The sequence below is a fragment of the Urocampus carinirostris genome, chromosome 16 (assembly GCF_059441175.1).
Source record: "Urocampus carinirostris isolate Australia breed hairy pipefish chromosome 16, RoL_Ucar_1.0, whole genome shotgun sequence".
In the NCBI taxonomy this organism is placed as follows: domain Eukaryota; kingdom Metazoa; phylum Chordata; class Actinopteri; order Syngnathiformes; family Syngnathidae; genus Urocampus; species Urocampus carinirostris.
The window spans coordinates 23298246-23324018 of record NC_142364.1 but is presented as its reverse complement, the minus strand read 5'-3'; the positions used below and the strand labels follow the sequence as shown (position 1 = coordinate 23324018).

Below are 25773 nucleotides of genomic sequence, written 5' to 3'. Positions count from 1 at the left end.
TTATCAAGAAATTCGAAGAATGGCCATGCATTTTTACCTTCGTTAAGGTTTATGGCCATACCCATTTGTCGATCAAGACATTTATCAAGAATCAGGACCAATAAAGTATTGAAGGGCATAGCAATCATTATAAGTAAACGTTTTGAAATTGGTTTTAATCTGCAATCCCTACCCCCCGCTGAATCCACCTACTTACTCGACTGCACCAGCTCAAGTCACGTTACACTACAGGTAAATAAAATGTAATTTATTTGTTATATGTTTGTATATGTATGTATGCATATTACGTATACAGTAGGTAGCACTCACTATATAATATTTCATTACTATTTTTTAATATGGCTATACAATTTTTTTTTTTTTTGCCTGGGGTTTGTAACGCATTACTTAATTACCATAGGTTTCTATACCTCCCCACACGGCAATTTCACCTTATGATCCCCACCTTTGAACAAATCAATAACATATACTGAGGGTCTACTCTTTATATATGTTTCAACACTAAATAATACCAAAACCTTTTATAAGTACATTTTTTTAATGTTCACATTCTTCAAAAGTAAAATGACAACCCACATAATACATTTTTTTTTTACAATTGTACAATGTGCAATATAATTTAAATTTACAGTTTTATATCACAGAAAATTAACATACAGTAAAAAGAAATAAAGACCATATGTAGGTGAAAAGATGGACAAATATCGGCTTTTAATTTCATTTATTTTTCCTGCTTATTATATTTTGTCTAAGGTGGTAGAATCTTGTCGTCTGCTCTGGTGAATGCTGCAGGAAATTGTTAAATGTTAATGAAAAAGTTTATGAGAAGGCTATTATCCTTTTACTGATGACAAAACAACGTTATAAACAATACATTCAAAGCAAATAGCGCTCTCGTGATTGAGTTTAAATAATTCAAGGTATTAACTTTGAAGAACATCTCACAGAATTACTTTGAGACCAGGCTCAATATACTGAAATAATTTGTTTCCCTTTCGACTGAAATGATCAATCATGAATTTGATTGTAAGTGTTTGAAATTTATTGACCTTGTTATTTTGAGTTTTATCACACCGTAAATTCAGAAAACGTATCAAACAATAAAGGAATAGCTCCATAGTAAATTTGTTTCTGTCAGTCTACAATATTCTGAGGGATCCATTTTAAGATTAAGGTGTTTTTATGCTGTGGATCAAAGCTTTAAAGCACTAACTCTAAGTTTCCACTTTAAACTACCTTTCAATGTTCAATTCATGATTTAGAAGAGCCTTTACCAGAGGCTTCAGGGCGTTAACTGTGAGTTTATACTGTAAGCCATTTTCATATTCTCTCTTGAATCAGCTTCAGAGCTTTATCTTAAGTTTAATGAGCTTTAACCCAAAGCTTTAACTCTGAGTTTACACTTTTGAACCAGCTTCGAGTTTTGAGTTCAATCTGCTTTAAAGCTTTGACTCAAGAAGTAAAGTTTTGACTTAAAGCTCTAACTCTGATTTAACTGTTTAAAATAGCTTTAAATTTGAGTGAAATCAACCCAAGAGTTAGAAGTGCTTCAACTCTTATTTTACCCTTAAAAAAGCTTTGGAATTTGGGTAAAATCATCCTCAAAGTTTTACCTTAAAAGAAAAATTTTAAAATGTGTAAAGCTTTACTTCAAGTTTAAATTTTAAACAGTGTTATATTTCGAGGTAAATTAGCGTTGAAGCCCTAAATCAAAAGTTACAAGTACTTTAACCTAAACCATTCAAGCTTCAACTCTGATTTTACCTATTTGATTTTACACTTTAAACCAGCTTTGATTTTTGAATAAAAATATAATAAAATCTGCAACTCAAAAAAAGAAAAACATATTTTCTTAAAGCTTCAACTATAACTTTACACTTAAAAAAACAGCTTTCTATTTTGAGTTAAAACTTTAACTAAAGACTTAGAAGTGCTTAAACTTAAATTGTTAAACCTTTACCTCAACTCAACTTCAAAAAGCTTTGAATTTTGAGTTGAATCAGCATCAAAGTCAATGCTAACTTAAATGAACAAACCTTCAACTCGGAGCTTACACAATAAACCTGCTCTACATTTTGAGATAAATCAGCTTCAAAACGTGAACTGAGAGTTAGGAAAGCTTTAATGTAGAACTTTAAAGTTTTAACTCTGATGCTACATCTTAAACCACCTTTGAGTTTAGAGTTAAGCTAGCTTTAAAGCTTAAACTCAAATGGTAAAAAGGTTTTGATGTAAAACTTCACAGTTTACACTTCAAACCAGCTTCATATTTAGAGCTAACTAAGCTTTAAAGCTTTAACTCTTAGTTAAAACAGTTTTAACCTAAAGCTTTAAATCAACAGTTGAAACAACTTTAACTTAAAACTTGAATGCTTAAATATACACATCCCTCGTTTTTGCTTTTTTTTTTAGGTAAAATGTTCAGCAATCCATCCGAATTGCTCAAAACAATAAATTATATTGTGTTCTTTAAGGGCTGATGTTTTGGTTAGCAAAGACGTTCTGACACAAAGGGGGATTTCTAGGGCACTTTGGGCCCTTGTTGTTAGTACTTTTTGAATTTGAAGGGTTATACCAAAAGCCATGACATTATAACACAATCTAGGATCCATACACCAAACAAATATCTTTTACCAACAATCTCACATTTTAGGGAATATTTCCGTGGTAAAATTTGTTGGGAATCTATGTTTTGGTTTGGGTATGAAATAAGAAGAAGACTGGAAAACTTACAGAATTAACTATGCAATGGCTTTAACAGTTCCCTTTTTTAAGGTACGATTTTTCAGTAAATCTACCTTTTGAGGTTTAGACTTTTTTCCTCCTCTTTTTAAGTGCTTCACGTACTTTGAAAGCATGAACAAAGCAACTACAATGTTACATTCAACGTATTTAAACAGACCACTGGCTGATCGGCTGAGGGTGACCTTCCACTTTCTATCCACATCTATCTACAATATTCACGTCGCTTGTTCTTCCCATTTGCAGGTTTTGTGTCTTACATTTTGGCCACCCGCCCCCCTTTTTTTTTGCGGATTTCTCCGCTGACACCTGCGACGGGGCAACGTCAGCTGGTAAATCAGTCAGTGACGTCCAGGAAAGGACAGTGTGTCCCTGTTGCAGTGTCTCACCGGAGTTTGGTGTTGCTGTACGTGTTGCGCTGTACAGAAATGAGCTTTTCCGTGCAGGCAGTGCGGCCTTCGTGCAACGAGGCACTCAACTCGCCTCCGCTGGCAGGCGTTCGACCGTCGTCGCTGCGGCAGTAGACGTACGCCATGGTGTCGGTGCGGCTCTGGATGTGCCTACTGCGCAAGAGGGAACGGCAGTAGTGGCTGATTTTGTCCACTCGGCGGAGGATCAGGTTGGCTTTTCTATTACAGACATGGGAATGACAATGAAAAGAAGGACAGGACATGTTAAATATTATCAAACACAAATTCATACCTCTATATACGAGCAGCTCTAGACACGTGAATGTCGGTATTTAAGATGTATATAGATAAAACATATACCCTCCCAAGAATATGTTGACATATTGCCATTGTTCAGGCTATAGTTTTATAGATAAATAACGCTAAATAATTTTGAAGAATAGACAACATGTGCAACACAATCGTTTAAGGTCACACCATAGCATCTCAAATGTATTCAAATCTGGCCACTCCAAAACTTTAATTTCATTATGTTGTTTGAATTATTTAGGGGTGGGCTTGCTGGTGTATTTCAGATCGATGTCCTGCTGTATGATCCAGGATCGCTTGAATTTAAGGGCATTACCTGATGGCTGGACTTTTACTTTCAAGATTTTCTGGTAAATGCTGGAATTTACTATTCCATCAACCACAGCAAGTTGTCATAATCCTGTGATAGCAAAGCAGCCCAGGCCATCACACTGCGACAACCATGCTTTACTGTTAGTATCATGTTATTTATTCAAATGTTATGCACTGTTTACATCACCGGTTACTGGCTGTACACTTTCCAAGAAGTTAAATTTTGACTCATCAGTACACAGAATGTTTTTCCAAAGGTCTTGAGGATAATCAAGTTGCTTTATGCCAAATGTGAGACAATTCTTTGCGTTCTTTTGTGACAGCAGTGGCTTTGGCCTGGGAACTCTTCCATGGATAGCATTTTCGGCCAGTGGCTTCTTAAAGTGGAGTCATGACCAATGACCTTAATTGAGGCTAGCAAAGCCTACAGTTCCTCTGAAGTTTTGCAGGTTCTTTTCTTTGACAGAAAAATGATTTTTGGTGTTTATCAGAAAATACTGAAGGAGAATGTCCAGCCATCAGTTTGTGCTTTCAAACTTAAGTGCTCTCAGATTATACAGCAGGACACCGATCCGAAACACACCAGCAAGTCCACCTCTGAATGGCTCAAAATACACAAGATGAAGGTTTCTGGAATGGCCAGGTCAAAGTCTGGATTCAAATCCAATTGAGATGCTGTGATTTGACCGTAAACAGGCAGTTCATGCTAGAAAGCCCTCCAACACGGCAGATTTGAAACAATTCAGCAAAGAAAAGTGGGCCAAAATTCCTTCACAGCGTTGTGAAAGACTCATACCCAATTATCGTAAATGTTTGATTTCTGCTATCGCTGCCAAGGCGGCCCAACTCACTAAAAGGTTCAGGGGGCAATTACTTTTTTTAATAGGGACGGATAGGTTTTCATTTTTTTTTGTTCCATAATGAACGGAATCAACATTTCAAAACGGAATGCTTGATTTCCTTGGTTTGTCTCTGTGTGATATTAAAATTGGTATGATAATCTCAAATCTTTGTAAGTGATAAAGATGCAAAAACAGGGAATTCAGTAAAAGGGCAAATACTTTCTCATTACACTGTATACTTTGGGCCGGACAACTAACCCGTTGCTTCGCTTCGGCTTCGCAAACACAAAAATTGGAACATCACATAGTAGGTTTTATTAGCCCTAATTTTATTTTGGACCCAAAAATACGGACAAAATGGGCCATATGTAGCTTGCAGACCTCTGTTTTGGGGTGTCCGATTCTGAACCGGGGCAATTGCCCGCCAACCTAATGCGTTGTTTTGTGTCAAATCCTCAAATAAGCGTGCATTTGAACGCCCCACCAGGGGCAGCTGCCTGGAAACGGGTGAAAGGGAGAATCCAAATCCGCAGTCCGCTTCTGTTTACGACACAGAAGCCCAACAGAGGAAAGAGGCTTGCGGTGCAGAAAAACAACCCAACACACCTACAGTCGGGTTTCAATTCAAGGTTGTTAAGCTGGTGGGGATTCTGAAAATGAGGAAAACACACACGGAGAAGGGGGGCGGGAAATTCCGTTTGTTTTGAAAAGCAGCGTCTGCTGAGCATCAACATCTGTCTTTAGTTAGGCAAAAGGAGTACAGACATCCTTTTCACTTATTTGCTGAAAACGGGGGAAACATTTTCTCATTTCCCCACTCTGAAATTCTTGCATATGACACAACAGAATACCCAACACATCATCAAGAGAGACCTGCCGGCGTGTGAACTGGAGACAAATTAAACATTTATGACGCTAAACTAACTGAAACGAACCCCCAAAAATCTTCCAATGGGTGTCAGGTTCCACCCTCCTGTGATGAAATTGAATGGGAATACTTTTGAATGGATGTTTTTGGGAAAAGTGGCTAAAATATGACAGTTAAAAAAAACCCATGTGTAAGTCGAGACACTCCAAGAATCATAGTTGCTTAGTTGAGTGCTTATTCACCTTTGATTTGTCCGGTCAGTTTTATTTGGCACTTAAACAGAAATTGAGCATGCTTTGGAGTTATCCTGGAAGACATTGACCTGATTCTTGCTAACATAAAGAATTCTGTTGCTTACATTGGAGGAATTTGCTGCGGACGCTCATTTTGCTTTAGTTAACAACTAGAATATTAAACTTAAATGAAAAATGTTAATGGCTGTTAAACAAATGATTAACTGTAAATATTTCTGTAAACTTTGTAAATCCCGCAACACCAATATATAGATATTTTTTATTTTACCTGTCATCCTTTCTTATTTTACTTTTTATTAATTATTTTCAATTTTATTTTTATTTTTATTATTTGTTAATGCAACATCTATTTCAGCCTAGTCATCTTGGAAATGGGGATTACCTCATGTGCGGTCCCTTCTCATGGTTGATACATTTTTCTCATGCTGAGGTTTTGAGTTTTTCCTTGCCCTCATGTAGGTTTTAGATCAGGGGATGGTGTATTAATAGCCTTCAGATTAAAACAGTCAGTGGTCTGTGCAGCACTTTGAGACTCCTGGTGATTCGGGCTATACAAACACCCCAAGAGGCCGCAAAGCTACCAACATCAAGCACTAAATAATCCAAAGTGTGCTCATCCAGGGGAGACCCTGATATAATCAACATACCTAGATACCAATTTGTAAGCAAAAAATAGGGTTGTGGTAGGACAAGAATTAGATAAGGCTATACATTTCTACATTTATTAATAATGTTTTTTCATCCTCTCCCTCTCCTCAAGGAATGGAGTTTCGATGTTATTCACAGCAGCGATATATACAGTAGAACCCGGGTGTCCAGCAAAAAAAATGTTGGCGCTTCGCCATCAACACCAAATAATTTCAAGTGTCCAAAGACATATAAAATTAAAATATTGTGGTGTTTATGCGTATGACGAGTTAGGTTTCTAACATGCCTGTATGCTATTGGTCATGTAAAAGGCTGTTCTGCTATTGGTTTGCATAACAGCATTATGAAACTACAGATATGCTATTGATTGAACTACATCCCCGTATATTTATTTTTGTGCGCTTTTTAAAAAAATTTATTCGGCGTATTTTTGTCCTGTATTAATTTGTTTTGGGTCCAGGGCGTGCAGCAATGCTAAAGGTAGAAGCACAAATACGATAACTCTGTAAACGAAGCTTGCAATTATCAAGAATACAGGTAGCTCTACAAAGTATTAACTCAATAGTTTTGCACACTTTTTGTTTTTTATTTGTTAAAATTTTTTAAAATATCCATTAAAGTGTGTTCCACTTCATGATTGTGTCCCATTTATTGTCGAATCTTCACAAGAAATTACAGTTTCATATCTTTATTTTTGTAGTCACAAACTTCCATACCTGTCAACCTGTACGGTTTTCCCCTACAAAGTACGTTTATTATGCATTTTAAGACGTGTACGACGTATGAAAAAATATGTACGGAAAAACGTAAATTTGTCAATCATGGGTACCATCTGCTACACACCGACTTTCACGAAACGGCAAATCAATCAAGTCCAACGAGTTCGCCGCGGAAGTCTTTACCTCGGTATGTTTTTTTTTTTCCGTTGCAAACGAAGCGAGTGGTTTGATGCAATGAAAGGAAGTCCGTCTTTTTTTTAGAGAACCGGCTTTTTCGGCTCAACTCATCAAAGAGAGCTGGCTCTCAAACGGCTCACTTGCTTTGATGCATTAAATTACGAATTATTATTTTTATTAGTTTTATAAAGAAGTTAAGAAAAAAAGGAAGTATAAAATGAGAAAATTAAAAAAAGACAGGTTTGTGGTTATCCCTTTCAGTATATTACCAACAATAATTTAATACAGAAAACGATTTCATAATTTGAATAAGAAAATGTATTATTCTACTTAATTATACTTGCATGTATTTTTTCCTTCTACAGTGAACATCCAAGCTACTTAATTTTTGAACTTTTTTTATAGTAAACCTCATTCATGTCGAGCAACTCAGGATCTCACAACGAAATGTTAATTAACAATATACATGATATAACGAAACACATGTACAATATAACATGTCAAACTACATGAATAAACATGTTTAAAAAAAAATATGGTGTAAGATTGTTTTGTATTTTGTAACGGAAAATACGACAGTTTGTAAGGGCATGGAGCCGTGGAGGTTGACAGGTATGAAGTTCAAAGTTTTGCAAGCCACTGTACAATAAAGAGAGCAAGCAAATCGCTCCCCTACTAAATTGCATGGCCATAACCAATCAAAGATCAAGATTATTTCAGAACAGATTACAAGGGTTTACTTTGAATTGCATAAAATGGACAAAACATCAAAAAAATGTCCCGACCGGAGAACTCACCTGGGGCCCAGCTCGTCCTCGCTGCGCCACACAAAGTCACCAAACTTATCGTAGAGGGAATTGTAATGATGCTGCACCCGGTAGAGCATCGGAGGCGGGATTTCCATCAAGGTGTTGTACGCCAGCTGCTGTTCCTTTCCACTTGTGTAGCCATTGTACAAGTTGTACACCTTGTCTGCGATTTCTTGGAAAAATGAGAGAAAACGTTCAAGAGATACACTTGCATCTAAAATGGCCGGCGGGGTTCGTTTGTTTTGAGAAATCACGGTCAACTACTCCAAATTTTTGAGGTTGGGATAACGGCGTTGGTGTTTTCCTTTTTTCCCTGAGTTCAACTCAACACTAAAAGTCATTTGAGTTAGTGTCGTGATGGGGAAAACAAGTTTGTTAGTTTATGTCCTTCAGATGTGCTTCCTTCACAGCCAGCAGACCAACTATGGGGTGATTTATCGGCAGAAATTACGGAAAGAAGAAAAAGAAAACCACCCGGCATTTGAGAAACGAGATCATTGCTTGATTGTATTATCTGAGTTTTTAGGTGCTGTTTTTCCTCATTTTTGATTAGTGAGGCAAGAAAAAGTGGTATGGGGCAAAAACCTCCCTACCTTCGGCTCGGGTATCGTCCACCATGGGGCAGGACGTGCGAATGGAGACGTAGCTGGGGTCCGAGTGACTGCCTCGGCTGTCCACTGCATTGAGAGTGAACCTGGAAAATAAGTATGGAATACACTCAAAAACATTTTAAAAATAAATAGCTATGATATGTTTTTTGTCGGATATCTAAAATGTTGTCCCATTTTAGTCCAATTCCAGTAGCACTTTCAAAAGTTGTCATCAACTTACAATTTTAATTTGGTTGACTAAGATCCAACCATTTTATTCCAAGTCTTCATTTAATTTGTCAAGTTTTAATCAATTAAATTGTTTTTTGTGTTAATCACGACAATTGTTTTCTACTTTGGAATATTCAATAACAAAAGCTATTGCTTGATCAGGATTTAAGCCACAGTAATGTTAATATTTTTGAGGAAAAACAATGGTCATGAAAATACCCAGGAATGGCCATTTTGTTTACGTGCTGGATTCAAGGACAGGAACGAGACAGAATCCGACCAAAATCATGCATAGACCTTGTGTCTTGTTTTTATCCTGAAAGTCAAGTGTCCATAGATCTTATTCCGGTCTGCATTTATTGCAATTTTTGTTTTTTTGTTTTTTGTCAGTTGACAGAAATCCCCCTTATTTCAGTCTGGGTCATTTTCTGCATCATGCTTTTTTTGTCCAATTGAATCTAGTAGATAACAATGTTTTATATTTGCTAACAATATTGCTACTAGCTGGTAGTGGCACATAAATAACGCACATAAACGTCTTTAGAATGATCTAATATTTCACTTTTGTATGAAATATCACATAAATAAATGTTTTTTATCAGTTAGATGGTAACATAGTTTATTGCTAACCTGGTGAAACTATTTATTTTAAACAGTGGTCCGAGGACATACCATTCCACCCCGATGATGAGCTGCGACACAAATAAAGCAAAAAATAAAACCAAAAGCAAAATTCACTTCTCAAAGTGATTGAATTAAAGGAAATACAAACGTTCTTATCACCCATTAATATGAGCATAAGGGTAATAAAACAAACAAAATCACAATAAAATTAGATGTGGTCCTTCTCTAAAGCACAGTTGGGATGGCGCCAATTGACTGAACAGGAAGAAGAGATCGAGCAGGGCACTATCACCTTCTACTGTATGATTGAGCCTCTGTTGTTTTCTTCTTGTAGGTTTTAGATCAAGGGATGTTTAATAATAGTGTGAGGTTTACAATAATCTGTGGTCTGTGCAGCCCTTTGAAAACACTTCTTCTTAGCATAACTTTACCAGGGCAAAGGCCCTCGACCCACTGATATTGTGTCCCATGGGTGAGAAACACTGGTTTAAAAAAAAACATCTCCTATCTGCCAAAAATGTATCATTTGTAACGTCTTTCCACTGTCAATCATCAGTCGATAATCCATCAGCGCCAAAAGTCTTTTAGGTACCTTACATTTTGGACACATATGTCCATTTGTGGATCACAGCTCCTCGAAAACTAAAAACGGTGAAAGTCTAACTCAAAATAATAATCCACACGGTTAATAATCTTCACGAGTAACAGTCCTTCTGACTTTTCCCCTTCCGAACTCCGACAGGCCAAAGTTTATGCCTCTGAAAATGTCAACCAATACATTTTATGGGAGAGCTCAGTGAAAATAAAAAAAGGGAAAATGGTCGAGGGATCAGACGCATAGCACTTCTCAACTTTAAATGGCCTTTTGCAAATGTCGAGGTGTGCCACTGTGTTTGAATAAAAGGGGGAGAAAAAAAATCAAAGACAGCTTTCCAAGTGGCAGGGAAAAACGAATGTTTTCTAGCAAAACCATGGAGAATCTTTGTGGTTATCTTTACTCCAAACCACTATAAGAAGAAAATAAAAATGTCAATGTATTGTATTCATAGTTGTTTAGCTATATCGGGATTTTATGCAGGAAAAAAGACCACAACTCTTTGAAGTTTCTGTTTGTATTGTCGCACCTGTGTCACCTCGTAATATCTTATATCCAAGTACGGCGATGCCAAACCACAGTCTGGCCGCATACTCCGACAGCCGGTATTACTGAAAGCACCTGCACAGATCCTCCCATGGAAAGTGTTACAGAACGTCTGCTGGTTTATTCCGCGGCTGCCCGAGCCGGGTATCCCAAATTTTTAGGACCGTTGCACTGATGCTTGTGGTTCAATGGTTACTGAAAAATCACCCGTGTGCAAAAAACATTCCATTGGGGGGAAACAAAATACACAAAAACCTAATGTGAAAAATCATCAAAATGCACAACTGGATCAGGGACACCATATATAAAATAATATATAAAATAATTACGTAAACTTTGTATTGATACACACCCATGCCTTATTTATTAATTTCCCAACCACTTAAACAGTGGGGTATTTTTGTAAAACAAGGTAACTTAAAGGTGTTTATCCGTCAACAATTAATAATAATAATAATATATTTTTAATCATTTAAAAATAGTATCGAGATTGTGAGCAAGCTGACTTTATGGTGGAAAAACACAGTGAAGTACAGGAGAAGAAGAAGGTGGGAAAAGAAGGTCAAAAAGAAGAAGAGGAAAGAGGGTAAAATAAAAAGGAAGAAGAAAGAGAAGAAAAGTAAGGTAAAGGAGCAGAAGGAAGTATAAGAAGAGAAAAACTGAGAAAAGAGGAAGGTAGAAGAGAAAAGGAAGAAAGAGAAGGGCAGAGAGGAAAAAGGTGAGAAGAAAAAACAATGAAAGAAAAGGATGAGGATAAAAGATTAAAATGAAAAATTGTTGAAGAATGATTACAAGAAAAGGAAGAAGAAGAGTAAGGTGAAAGAGCAGAAGGAAGTAGAAGAGAAAATATGAGTAATAAGAAGGGAAAAGAGAATAAAGGAGATTAAGGCAAAGAAAGAGGACAAGCTCAAGAAGGAGAAATATGAGAAGGAATACAACAAGAAGATTAACATTTGGGGTACAAGACGAATAACATGAATAAGAAGAAGTAAAGGAAGAACAACATGATAAAGAAAAAGAAGAAAACGAAATAGAGGGAAAGCAGGAGGCAAAGAAGAAAAAGAAGAAGGAGCAGAGGAACGGAGAACAGTCAGAAGAACGAAAAAAGAAGAAGGAGAAAAGGAGATGAAAGAAGAAGAAAGGTCATTAGGGAATTTAATGAGAAGAAGGACAATGAGAAAAAAAAGGGGGAAAAGGAAAAAAAGAGAAAAGATGAGCGAGAAAAAGGAAAATAGTAAGAAGAAAAATAAGGAATGGGAAAATTCGGAGGAAGGAGAGGAAGAAGTAAAAGAAAGAGAAGAATGAGAACAAGATGAAAATAAGGAAGAGAGAAGGTTTAGACAAAACAAATGAAGAAAAGGGTGAAACAAACAAGAAGGCACCTAAGAAGGAAGGAGCAGAAGAAGGAATACTAAGAAGATAAAGAAGTATGGAAACAAGAAAAGTAGAGAGAAGAAAGCCAAAAAGAAAAAGAATGAGAAGACAGTGAAAAGGAGTACAGAAAGGGATGAAAACCAAAATATGGGTAAGAAGGGTAAGAGGAAAAAGAAGACTAAGAAGAAGGAAGGAGACGAAAAGGAAGAAGAAGAAAACTGAGAAGACAAGGAAAGAGAAGAAAGAAAAGGAGGAAAAGGACATCAAGAAGAAGGAAACGAATAAGATGATGAAAATAAAGAAAAAGTAAAAGAGGGATTAAGATAGAGAATAAGAAAGTGATAAAAAGAGTACTTTCTTCACAAAACTAAAATGATTGACATAGAACAAATAACATATCCTGTACTGTTGTGTAAACATATTAGGCAACCACTTGAAAAATAAATTTGTCTGTTACAGTTTATTTGGTGTCGAAAACAATCATGGGAAAACATTGCTAAGCACAGCAGCGAATGATATAAAACTGCAAATTAATTCATAAGAAAAAAACGTTTCAACATTTTTATTCAATTAGCTTTTCTTTAAACAATCGCCAAAACAATTCAGACGCCCGCATAAACACAACGAGACGGAACAACCGAACACAAATTCCAAGCATTAACCCTGCCTCATGCGCACATACCAATACAATATTTGGATTGCATTTCTTCTGAAACACATTTGCTGTGTTGTAAATCCTGTGCATTGAGGCAAGGTCCAAGTCAAGCCTGTTTGTTTTGTAACGTGACCTTTTTGGGCATTGCTAGCATACTTTATCTCATCTTGCGGAAGTGGCATTCCCCCAACAACCTCACAATGGGGTTTTGCACGAGATTTGGTAGCAAAAAAGGCAGTTTAATTAAAGCACTCATCTTTAGCAGTGGTTGTTTTAACAGATCTCTATAAACAAGTTGAGTTTTATTATAGTCACATTGACTATAGATTTAAAAGTATAGTGGGATGTTTGGACGCGTTCTAAGGGATGGGCAGGGCACCTGTATGATGCGGCAGAGGTAAACCCGTGAAAGCTGTCGGGCTCTGCTGTTGAACAGAAGTGTTGTGTCACCCTGACCCAATGACACTGGAGCTTTCTTGTGTTCCGTTTCATCTGGAGGGACGAAAGCATGACCGACTAGGGTGCCGAGGTGCTTAACTTGTTTGGGTGTTTGGGCATTTGCGTTGGTCATGGCCCCCCAAAAAATGTGTGTGTGTTTTTTGCTATTTTTCAATTTTTTTATTTCCTTTGTTTATTGTGTATGTGTTTATCTTGCTGTCGGTCACCCCTCTCGAGGGATATGACCAGGGTAGGTGGGTAGGTGGGTAGGTGGGTAGGTGGGTAGGTGGGTAGGTGGGTAGGTGGGTAGATAGACAGACAGACAGACAGACAGACAGACAGACAGACAGACAGATAGATAGATAGATAGATAGATAGATAGATAGATAGATAGATAGATAGATAGATAGATAGATAGATAGATAGATAGATAGATAGATAGATAGATAGATAGATAGATAGATAGATAGATAGATAGATAGATAGATAGATAGATAGATAGATAGATAGATAGATAGATAGATAGATAGATAGATAGATAGATAGATAGATAGATAGATAGATCAGGTGCTCCGTAGACTACCATCAGGTCTGAGAAACGGCTGAGGGGCGTCAGGAGAGAATGTAAATGCAACGCTGCAGGTCTGGCCTACTGTCACGGCTGAGCTAAAAAACAACCATCACAAGCCACCACTGACAAACCTGTAGTTACCAACAACAGATCAGTTCCCCATGAAACGGATGACCTAGCGCTACAACTTGGAGGAAACCACTACATTTGGGACAGTTGTATTTTAATCATCATGGGGACCTGGTTCAATTCGATGTAACATGATGCTAGCATGCAGCTAGACAGCCTCTCTTTAAATTGCTTTCTTGCACTGAAAGGAGATGTCCTTCAATTTTGTTCTACTTTTAGATAATGACAATAAAGACCATTCAATCAACAGCATTTTTGTGTCCTTTGTCTAAAGTTGTTATTTTGTTAGCTGTATACTCCCAGTCGGTAAAGACATCATCTCGAGGTAAGATTGACCCTTGAGGTCTTTCATGAAGGTGCAGCGCTGCCTCACAGAATTTCACAATTCGTGGGGGGTCCTGGTCCCCATTAACCGCGATAAAAAAGGGATTACTTTATAACTATACTTGTATGATTTTGTCATTTGCTTTTTTTTCAGTCATTTATAACTTCTTTAACTTTATAGTTATGTTCCTGCACGGAGCCTTTGCTTCATGAATGACGGTCCACTTGTGACTCCAAGAACCAAGAGTAAGTCTGCAGCTTCGAGAGCGTTCTCCATCTGCCTCCGACAAAAAGATCTGCAACCTTAGTGGAAGTTTTTAAATCTAGACTTAGGACCCACTTCTATTCAATAGCTTATGATTGATGCCCACCTCATACTTTTCTTTCCGTCTTTTTCCGACTTCCTGGCTGGTGGTGATACAAAGGAGAAGGACGATTCGAGATGAGTCAGCGGACCAGCATCTGGACCTGAAGCATGTCAACGCCTGCATTGACCAGCTGGCAGAAATGGGAAGCTGCGTCGTTGCTGTCATGGACTTTTTGGATTATTTTACAAGCTTGAGGCATTGTTGCTGTCTTGCACTTTCCGGACACATTTCAACATATTACCCATTTATTTCTTTTCTTGATGTTAACTGTGTTTTGTGTGCTGTTTCCCAATGCTAAATCTATTGCACCCTGGTCATCCTGGAAGGGGGATTACCACTCGTGAGGGCCCTTCTCAATATTTTTTTTTTCCTCATGCTGAGGTTTGGAATTGGAAGATCGGTGGATGGTTTAATTGTAACTTGTGCAGTCCTTTGAGACATCTTGTGATTAAGTGCTACAAAAATAAATGTGACTTGACTTGACTCGTCATGATCAATAACTTTTTTTATTTATCCAGTTGCATTTGTAAGGCTTTTCCATTGTTTCAGTTGTGTTCTATTTTGTTGTCGTTTGTTGCTTGGGATCGTCATATTAGTTACTATTAGAACCAGTTTGGACAAACTTTTGTTTGGGAAATTCCCACTGTAGCTTACTCTTGGTTTTATTTTCGCTCAGCATTTAGACTGCCCTCATTGTATAAAAGTAATGGTCAGACACTTTGACTGAACACTCAAGAATCCGACAGCCAAGGTCTTGTATCACATTTGTGGCTGGAATAATGTGTACTAAAAATGTTTTTGACCTACTCACGACACTGATATAAAAGAAAAACGTGGACGAAGAAAAGCCGCTTCTTCCTTTAATTTTTAATTTGGACAAATTAATGCATTACTATATACAGACGGTCCCATAATTATAACTTCTCGACTTACGCAAAACCGTATATATGAACTTTTTTTTCCGGATGTGGAAAAATATCTTAGCAAGTTGTCCTGGTCCAGTACATTGCTGTAAGTTAGATTTTGTATTGCATGCACCTTTTTTAGAGAAGAGGACAGTGCTGTAGTGCTTCTTTCCGACGCGTGGAGCTGTGAGAGGTCACTCAGCATTCACTCCGAAGAAGAAATACGGCTTCTACTTCCTAGTTTGTGTGTAAACACACTGTACTGTATTTCTAGCACATTAACAACTTTGACATTTTTATTGCTTAATTTCTAATGCATTCATTCAATATGGTTGGTGTAAAGTGTAAAGAAGAGGCGAGCCGTTTCTTTTGGAATGAAAGTGGAATAAGAAAGCTTGATGTGGTTGAGAAAATGGTATGATCACTTTTTTTCCCTCCACTTTTCACCACAGAGGAGGAAGTTGCCTAACTTTTCCAATAGTAAGTTAAATTTACCTTTATTTATCATTATAGTCAAGTTATGTTTATTTGTGACACCCTTAATCACAAGGTGTCTAAAAAGGCTTCACAGACCACAGAATGTTAACATCTAATGTGTGGCTTTGTTTTTCAGTACTATGCTTAATCATTCAGCCTGCTTTGTAACGTTATTACATATATATATATATATATATATATATATATATATATATATATATATATATATATATATATATATATATATATATATATATATATATAGCTATGACTCAGCCGAGGCTTGAACCACAACCCACCAGTCTCGGGGCGGGCGCCATACCCCCAAGCCCACCGAGCTGGTTGTAACGTTATAGAGCATATTATTGTATTAAACGTTTATTTTTAAGTTTCAAAACAATACAAGTTACTTATACAAGCTTTAAACATACTTACATAAACCTTAAACATAAAAAATAAAGCACTGAAACAACTTACAAACAAAATCAACTTACGAACGATTGTCTGGAACCTATCTCGTTCGTAAGTTGGGCAGTGTCTGTACTACATTATCACTTGAAATAAAGGTTGCGTAGAAATAAGCTTTTTACGGTCAAAAGTTTACAGATACACTAACGGTTTACTTGGTTGACATTGACTTAACTTACTGAATAATTATACACAAAAAAGCCTCCCGAATTTGTAACATTTTAGTGCCCTTTAATAATCGACCACTAATGGTCTTTTTTTCAACATAAAAACTTTTCAATTATGGTAAAGACGTCCCTTGTGTGTAATTCATATTTGCCAGTCGAATGCACAATTAGAGTAATTTATGTACATGTACTGGCCACACATACGCTGCCGCTCATGCAAACCTAAAACAGGGGCCTTTTCTTTTCAACGACATTTTATCAAAAAAACAAAAACCCGCATGAAGTGTTTGCCAACACTTCATAGCTGCGTTTTAAAAGTTGGCTTCAGTCTACACGAACGGCAATTACAAGGTTGTTATGTGCAGTTATAAAATAGTTTCTGCCAGGGCTTTAAACCTCTCCGGGGACTCGACCATGTAGATGTTTTTGTTTGCTGGTTGTGAGACAAGCGCGGGATAACTGCTCATTGTGCAAAGACGTTAACTTATTATGTGGAAATGGAGGGGAAACATTTTTGAGCTTCGTTGGCGTATCGCCGGAGAGGAACTTTTCGTGGCTGCCAGTTTGGGTTTCATTCTTCAGACGCGATGGAGGGAGTGCGCAGGGGGTCGGGTAAACAGGGTGTCCGATGATGATAAAGATCGCCTGGGAGCTCAAAGAAGCCAAAATGTGGTCTGGCCTGCCACGAGAACGTCAAACATCAAGTATGAAAATTGGCAAGACGCACAAAAACTTCTGTGGCCACCCAGCCTCGACTTGCTCCAGATTTTTTGCCCCCTCCTTCATTTCTTTCAAGGAGTATATTACATAGACGTAAACATACTGTAATCACGGGCGACTAAACGAAGCCTTACCTTGACCCCCAGCGCAAGGCAGCCATTTCCCCCTTAACCACGGACTTGGCCTTTGTCCTCCATTTAACAAGCTCCCCTACAAAACGGGCTGCTTTTTAGTGCCAAAAGTGTCCTTGAAAAAGAGCAAAGTCGTTTAACACGCAATTTTAAGAGGCAGCTCGTCTGGCGCAACACTTTTGGGTCCCCGCTGACCTGTCAGACCCCACAGGTATACGTCGGTGGATTGACATGACCTCAGGATGCCACTGCAAACACTTGGGTCCTTTGTGAGACCCCACATGTTTAATACTAAAATCACACACTGACACAATACTAAGTAGGCACTTTTGGTCCCTATAAACTTTTATTGTGATTCAATTAACAAAACACAAACAGGGTTGTTTTACCATCCATGTGGTACCATCCCTACTAGTTGCCTAATCTCTTTTAGGGTTTACCCGAAGAAAGTCTGTAGACTCTGAACTCTGAACACCAGGAGATTCCTACTCTGAGGAGCGATGGTAAAGCCTCTTACAGGGTCGGCACACTGGAGCTCTGCTCATTTTGATCCCAAAGTATCCGGGCCCCATTCATATTTAACCCAGGAGAACCCGCTGGTCATAATTTTCCAAAGAAGAAAAGGGTTCTGGGGTTCTCTAGGGTTTAAGAGGACCTGTCGGCTAGGGAGGTACTCAGTGTCAGTCCGAAGGTGTCTCCCCAACCAATTACAGTTTCTGAAATTTCTTTGGTAGTGAGTTTTCACCAAACGCATACAGGTTGTCTTACTATTGATGCAGTGTCATCCTTACTGATTGCACCAATCGCTATTAGGATTTATCCTAACCTTAGAGACCAAAAGTCTGTAAACTGGAGATCTACAAACCTCCGCCCCTAAGAGTTCAGGCCTCATGCAAACTTGAAAGGGGAACTGGCTACTTAAAAGGTACTTCAGGTCAGACCGAAGGCCTGTCCTCAAACGGGTACAGTTTATAAAAGTGCTATACAGGGAGAGTTCAAGCTACCTGGGTCAAAAGTTAGAGAATCAGGATCTGAATTATTTGCAGTTTCCAAGCCGGATAAACCAGGTTCATGTGACATTATACTCTAAGGTGCGTGCAGTTTTTTGGCACGAGTAAGTTACCTGGCTTTTTCTTGCTTTAGCTACTACAAAAATGTCATCCATACGCCCACGCTGGCAGAATGCTCGCCTTCACTTTCACTTCATATCTGGTACAGCGCTTTAAAATCTGCTTTGTTAAGTTGGACTCTTGGACTGGAGCGCAAAACTTTTAGACTGTTTGTGATTAAGAGCTACACAAATAAATGGGAATTGACTTGACAAGCAATATGTGGATGGCCATTTAATTAGTAACAAGTTTTCTTTCACCTTTGTATACTTTTAACTTGATTAACTTGAGGTATAGCCTATCAATAACCAAACCCAAATCCAATTCAAACATGAACTCTAACACCAAAAATAGGTCTGGACCAGAGAGTCACGACAATTGGTACCCACAGTAACGGTAAAAAAACTGTCATAAGAACCTCATTTCATGGTAAAGTAAAAGCTCAGCAAGAGTCGAGGAACACAAAAGTCAGATTAGAGTGCAAACAAACTACGTTGACGTTAAAGTGAGCAGTTCCCCTCGTAATCTAATGACACAGTCAAACAATGTCTGTACATGAGATGACAGGACAACCTGAAAGCGACAGCAAGCAAGCTAGGATCAATTAGGGAAGTATTTTTGGCTCACGGATGGAAGCCGGGGAACGAAGAGGACGCCTTTTCCATTACGTCAGCAGTTTGGACATGCATCAGTCGAGACAGCCTGCAAATCAATCCGTAGAATTGTCCATCACCCCCGCAAGATTTGTGGCAGCTTAGAATACCTGACTGTTTGGAAATCCTCAAATCTTCTAGATCAGCAGCAGCGTCACAGCCCAAAATAACACCAAACATGTCTTGAAACAGCCAAAAATGTATCAGGCCATCGCCGTTTGTTAATTTCCTATGACTATTTTAACTGTTCTGGCAATCAAACAGCAAAATCAAACTCTATGCTGCAATCCACAGGCAATACCTGCTAACTTTCTCAACAATGGTTCCACATGGCCGTTGGCCTATTACATTTTGGACGGCGGGGAAGACACTGGAAAGAGAAGAAAGAGGGGAAATAAGGAAATGAAAACACAAGAGAGTTGATGTACTGCCGAGTAGAGAAAGAGAGAGTGGACAACATATAATAAACCCTATTCCCTAAATAGTCATGAATCATTCTTTGGAAAGGTTTTACAGGTCATTTAAGAACTTGACCTTTTTTGGAGATGTGGGTTGTGCAACAACTGGTACAAAAAAGCTTGGCGGAGTTTCTTCAAATGTATAATGTTCACTCATTTCCATAACAGTTATTTCCGTTGAAAATCATTCACAGAGAGGGGGGTACAGTCATTGGGTGGGGGAATAAAAGGTGGTTCGCAAAGGTTAGGAACAAGATGGATGTGGTGGTGAAGGAATTCCAACAAATGGACTGTTTGGTCTGCAGACTGACTTTCGGAGACAATTAGAAGCAGCTGAGGAGTAATCAGGGAATAGTTGGACAGTTTGTAGAACATGAGGACACTGTCCAGAAATGTGCACAGTTAAAAAACAAAAACAAACTGCGGATAGAAAAACATCCTTCGATGACACATTTTGGGGAATGAATAAGTTGTGACTTGTGAAATAATAAACCGCGGGGCACGTAGTGAGTTTTTTGGACTGGAGGCATCGGGAGTTTTGTGTTCTAAATTGGACACAATTAGCAATAGTTGACTTTTGGAAATGAGTGTATATGTATGTGGTGATAGCCTTCTAATTTTTACATGCCCAACAGTTTGTGACTCTTGATATCTGTGCCACTTCTTTTATTTCTATTTACTGTCTTCGAATTACATTAATGTAAAGTACTGTAAAAATAACAGCGAAAAAAATGTTGAACGTATTGTATTTGCCTTTAGCGCAACATGAGAGATGTGGATAAGCATTTTTCTTGCCCCTAGATGGTATCAGCGCAACATGATTAAAACAAAAGCTTCTTAAGTTAATAATGTAACAGTGTCAGTCAGCTTCTTTTCCCACCCCAAATAATGAAAAATGTCTAAAAATAAAATCCTATATCAAAATTATCATTATTCTTTTTTTATAGTTCATCAAAACCTGAAACCTAGAAACCTGATTTGTAATCTACCAAATTAGATCACAGTGCTTATTTCAAGGTTTAATTTTCTTTTCTTTTACTCAATATAAATACATGTAAAATCAAAATAGGATTTTTATATGATATATTTTGGTGATTGTTGGTGATAGAAATGAGTGGAGAGGTGTTGTGAAAGGATAGTTGAAAGTTTGAACACATTCTAAGGGATGGGCAGGGCACCTGTATGATGCGGCAGGGGTAAACCAGTGAAAACTGTTGGGCTGAACAGAAGAGTGTGTTGTGTCACCCTGACCCGAGTGACATGGCTTCTTTCTCATGTCCTCTTTCATCTGGAGGGACGGAAGCAAGACCAACTTGGGTGCCGAGATGCTTAACTTGTTTGGGTGTTTGGGCATTTGGGTTGGCCATGGTCCAAAAGTGTTTGTGTTTGTTTATGCTATTTTTTTTCCCTTTTTTATTTTCTTTGTTAATGTGTATGTGTTTGTCTTGCTGTCGATCACCCCTCTCGAGGGATATGACCAGGGTGGATAAATAGAATCTTTTAATGAGTAAAATTATTTAAAAAAATAGTAAAAAATGAAAAATAATACAATGGAGTTTTTTTTAGAATTAAAATACTTTAAAATGTAGTAAATGAAGAAAAAAATACTTCATTTTGTATAAAATATTTTTAAAACCAAATTTTGTCTCTTTTGTTTTGAGATTTTACAAAAGGAACTGTTTTAAACATAGCAAAAAGAAAATACAATATAAAACTAATGTCAAAAGTAAAAAACTTTTTTGGGGCCAGGCGATAGGGGGAATATCTTATTTACTTTTTCTTATTTGATTTGGTGCACAAACTAAGCATTTACAACAACCAGAGTACCATTGCATAAAATGAGAATTAATGGGAAATCCTTATCGATATATTTATAATATATTAAAAAAGAAAAGATAGGTCAATGAATTAAATGACTTCAACAGTATCACGACTGTATTGTTCCGTTTGTCAGAAGTGGGTGCTTTTCTTCCAGGAGTCCGACGTCTCCATTGCTAGAGAATGCCTGCCGGAGGTTTTATCTGGCTTCTCTATTCAAGTGTGTTTAGCTGCAAAACATATGTGCCCTCAGACGTAATTTCCACGTAAATTTGGCCCTTATCAGTCTTTAACAACGCTGTGAAGAATGCATAAACAAAGATAACCGGCCCAGTTTGAAATTAGCCTTTTTTTGCAAGTTAATGTAACAGGCCTAACCCAACAGATGTTACCCAAAAAATGGTATCTGCTGATAAAAGTTCTGGGAGAGTCTTGATTGTGAAGCAAAGTTATCAACTGTAATGTGAAATAAAGCTTTGATTTGAACAATTTATTTCCTTACTAAGTCAGATAGCTTTGTTATCATGTTTGAACAATTCACACTTGTACATGTCTTTTGAAAAATGGACCTGTCTTGTTGTGGTTGATGGGCAAAGATGAACTTCTGAAATGAGATCAAGGCCACCAACCAATCAAAGCAATGCTAGAACTGACAGCCACAAAAACATGTGGGCTCTGCTACTAAAACATACAATGTCTGAAGAGCATGAGCTGGCTGTCTTGTTTGGAAATAAGTCAGGAGAAAGGAGATTGTGAAGATGTTTATATTGTTTTGTTTTTTTTAGATTTGAAAATACATATATGTATCGCGGTTCACAGTTGACGCTTCACTTATCCTTTACAGTGATTCCTAATTCTAAAACATACAAAATGTGAGAAAATAGTTAATGTTTTTGCATAATATCTATCTATCTATCTATCTATCTATCTATCTATCTATCTATCTATCTATCTATCTATCTATCTATCTATCTATCTATCTATCTATCTATCTATCTATCTATCTATCTATCTATCTATCTATCTATCTATCTATCTATCTATCTATCTATCTATCTATCTATCTATCTATCTATCTATCTATCTACCCATCTACCCATCTATCTATCTATCTATCTATCTATCTATCTATCTATCTATCTATCTATCTATCTATCTATCTATCTATCTATCTATCTATCTATCTATCTATCTATCTATCTATCTATCTATCTATCTATCTATCTATCTATCTATCTATCTCTCTCTCTCTCTCTCTCTCTCTCTCTCTCTCTCTCTCTCTCTCTCTATCTATCTATCTATCTATCTATCTATCTATCTATCTATCCATCCATCCATCCATCCATCCATCCATCCATCCATCCATCCATCTAAGTTAAGCCAATCTCATCCCAATCTCATTTGGCAAAAAGCTCAGTTCACTCCGTATGAGTTTCCAGACAGTCTCATGGTTAATCACACTTGACTCCAGTCAAAGAAGAACTCTCCGAGGTGAACGTCTTGGAATCTTGGCGTTCAGTGAGTACATAGCGGATTCTTATATCACTGCCACCCCATCACATCATTGCAGAATATTAAATATTACCACAAAGCTCAGAATGTCTGTTCTTGGTTTAATATCTGGTGCAGTTCACAGTACGATGCTGAGCATGGTTGTTGATTTTGGAGTTTACGGCTAGCCTGGATGAATTAGTGCTCAGACAGTGATAAGAGACACTTCAAGCCATCCATTTATTCTGACGCTGAAGGTAGAGAGGTGAGTCGGTCTGAAGCGGTTCAACTTTGCTCTGATCTGCTTCAGATGTTTGTTTTGGCAAACTTGAAAGCTGCCAAAAATTTCTGAAGATGTTTGCTGTACATTTTTTGAGTGCAAAATGTCAGTGCTTTCTCATTTTTATAATTTTTCTGGATTTTAAACCATGTTGCAGTCAATTCTCCATACAGTTCTTTAAAATAAATAATCGTTTGGATGCTCTTAATGTTTTGAAGCTGGAAACAAATGTTATAATATACATTCTGGGCACAGCAGCGGCTCCTTTTTCTGAGAGTGCTCAGGAAAAACAACCTGGCACAGCACCAAACCTGCTGGTATCTTTCTACAGAGCCACAGTGAAGAGCACGCTACCGTACGGCATTACGGTATGAGATACCGGGTGCGCAAAAACAGACAGGAGAACCTTGCAGAGGGTCATCAGCACATCCCAGAAAATAATCGGCACCTATCTCCCTAGTCTAAACAACATTGTTGGCCTAACTGCTGAAGCAGAGCCAGCAAATTCTCACCCTGGCCACCACCTCTTTAACCTGCTTCCTTCTGGCAGACTAAACAGATCCTTTAAAACAAGGAATAACGTGCTCAGAAGCAATTTCTTTCCCGAGCCATCACCATTTCAAACTATCACACAGAACTATAAAGAAATAACCTGCTTGTTTACGTGAAAGATTACTATATCATACTTATTTTTACACAATGTTGCTTTTAAACGTCATTGTACGATGTATTTACAACCTGGGTCAGTCTACAAGAACCTTGATACCAGTGCCCATCCATCTTAATGTTATTTTTGTTTTCTTTAAGTCTTTTACTTCATGTTTGTTAATCAATAAAAATAAACACACTGCAGGTATGTACCATACTCCAAAAATTCAAAAAAAATAACCCAAAAATAGCCTGACGATCAACTACCCCCAAAAAAACAGAATTCACAAACACAAAGTTATTCTTTTTTTTTTTTTTCTTAAACCAGCCCAAAAATAACAGAAGATCCAACTTACTTGTAAAGACTGTCGGGCTCCAGGCACTTGAAAACGACAGAATAAAGAATTGTGTGGGGGTGTTCGCCGCTCCTTTTGCCGGGCACGACACAGGATGAACCCAAACCTGAGAAGAGGTCATCCAACAGGCTCAGGACTTCTCCTGGTTGGGACATAAAATTAGGAAAATGAAATAAAGATACCAAAAGAAAAAAAATAATACAATTGTTGAGCTGTACTGAAAATACTATATCCTGTATTTTTGTCATCCAGGCAAGATTTTTCTTTTTTTTCTTGCGGAGTCCCACACAGCTATTTTCCAGAGCTCGTGGATAAGATGGAAAGGTGGGAGCTATAAAAACACTCGAAAAAAGCGCTGAAAAGGTTCGATTTCCAACCATTTCTACACACAAGGAAAGGCCTGCTTAGTCGAAGTTTATAATATGAGCGCCAACTTGTAAATACACGAAAAATCTGGCTGGAAGGCCGAAAAGTTAGGCGAGAAGTCCATGAAAGAGAGATTTGACCTTTCTGTGGGGAATTGATGTGAATATACAAAATGATTTCCTAGAATGCGTTCCTGTTCTGCTTTGTTGGCTGAAATGCTACAATTTGTTTATTTTATCGCATTTTATTCCTTTTTTTGCTGCTCCATACCATTGTAGTTTCCGAGAAAAAAATGCATCCATTATGTTTATCATCATCCCGTTTAGGTCATGTACAACTATATATGAATAAATAAATAAATAAATAAATAAATAAATAAATAAATAAATAAATAAATAAATAAATAAATAATTACATAAATAAATACATAAATAAATGAATGAATAAATGAAAAAATGAAAAAATAAATAAATAACCAGTGACATGCTGTCAGGAGAGGCAGCTGAGAGAGTGGCTCACCTGTCATCATGGAAATATAAAATGAAAAATATATTAAATGGTTAACTTTATTCAGTGTTAATGTTGTTTCTGATGTGCCTTTTTGGTCTTTTCAAATTTTCAGACATTTGACTTTATTTTATAAATATCACTAATAAATGCTCTAAGTTATGTATTACAGTGCCCAGTGTCTGAAGATAAAAAGTGAGACACGCAATTCTCTTGAATCATGCCAGAAGGGGATAAAAAGACCAAAGATCCTGATAAGGCTCACACCTTAGCCCAAAATAATAATACTAACTATAGTATTAGCAAACTAACATTATGTCGAGCCATCCAAGAATTGCTTTCTTGTTGCATGTATTTTTTGCATAATTCTATCTATCTATCTATCTATCTATCTATCTATCTATCTATCTATCTATCTATCTATCTATCTATCTATCTATCTATCTATCTATCTATCTATCTATCTATCTATCTATCTATCTATCTATCTATCTATCTATCTATCTATCTATCTATCTATCTATCTATCTATCTATCTATCTATCTATCTATCTATCTATCTATCTATCTATCTATCTATCTACCCTGGTCATATCCCTCGAGAGGGGTGACCGACAGCAAGACAAACACATACAAAAACAAAGAAAATAAAAAAGGGAAAAAGTAGCAAAAAACACATACAAA

At 37.3% G+C, this 25773-nt stretch overlaps 1 protein-coding gene across 4 annotated transcripts in view; it reads right to left on the bottom strand.

The window, feature by feature from the left end:
* Positions 1-470: 470 nt before the first annotated feature.
* astn2 (astrotactin 2) overlaps positions 471-25773 on the bottom strand; it is a 391785-nt gene continuing 366482 nt past the window's right edge. For all 4 annotated transcript variants that reach the window (XM_088355421.1, XM_088355422.1, XM_088355423.1 and 1 more), the window contains 4 exons: positions 24217-24358; positions 8684-8784; positions 8079-8262; positions 471-3371 (listed from right to left, as the gene is read on the bottom strand). In XM_088355421.1, coding sequence (XP_088211547.1) covers positions 3128-3371; positions 8079-8262; positions 8684-8784; positions 24217-24358 — 671 coding nt within the window. In that variant the 3' untranslated portion in view covers positions 471-3127. The remainder of the gene's footprint in view (positions 3372-8078; positions 8263-8683; positions 8785-24216; positions 24359-25773) is intronic.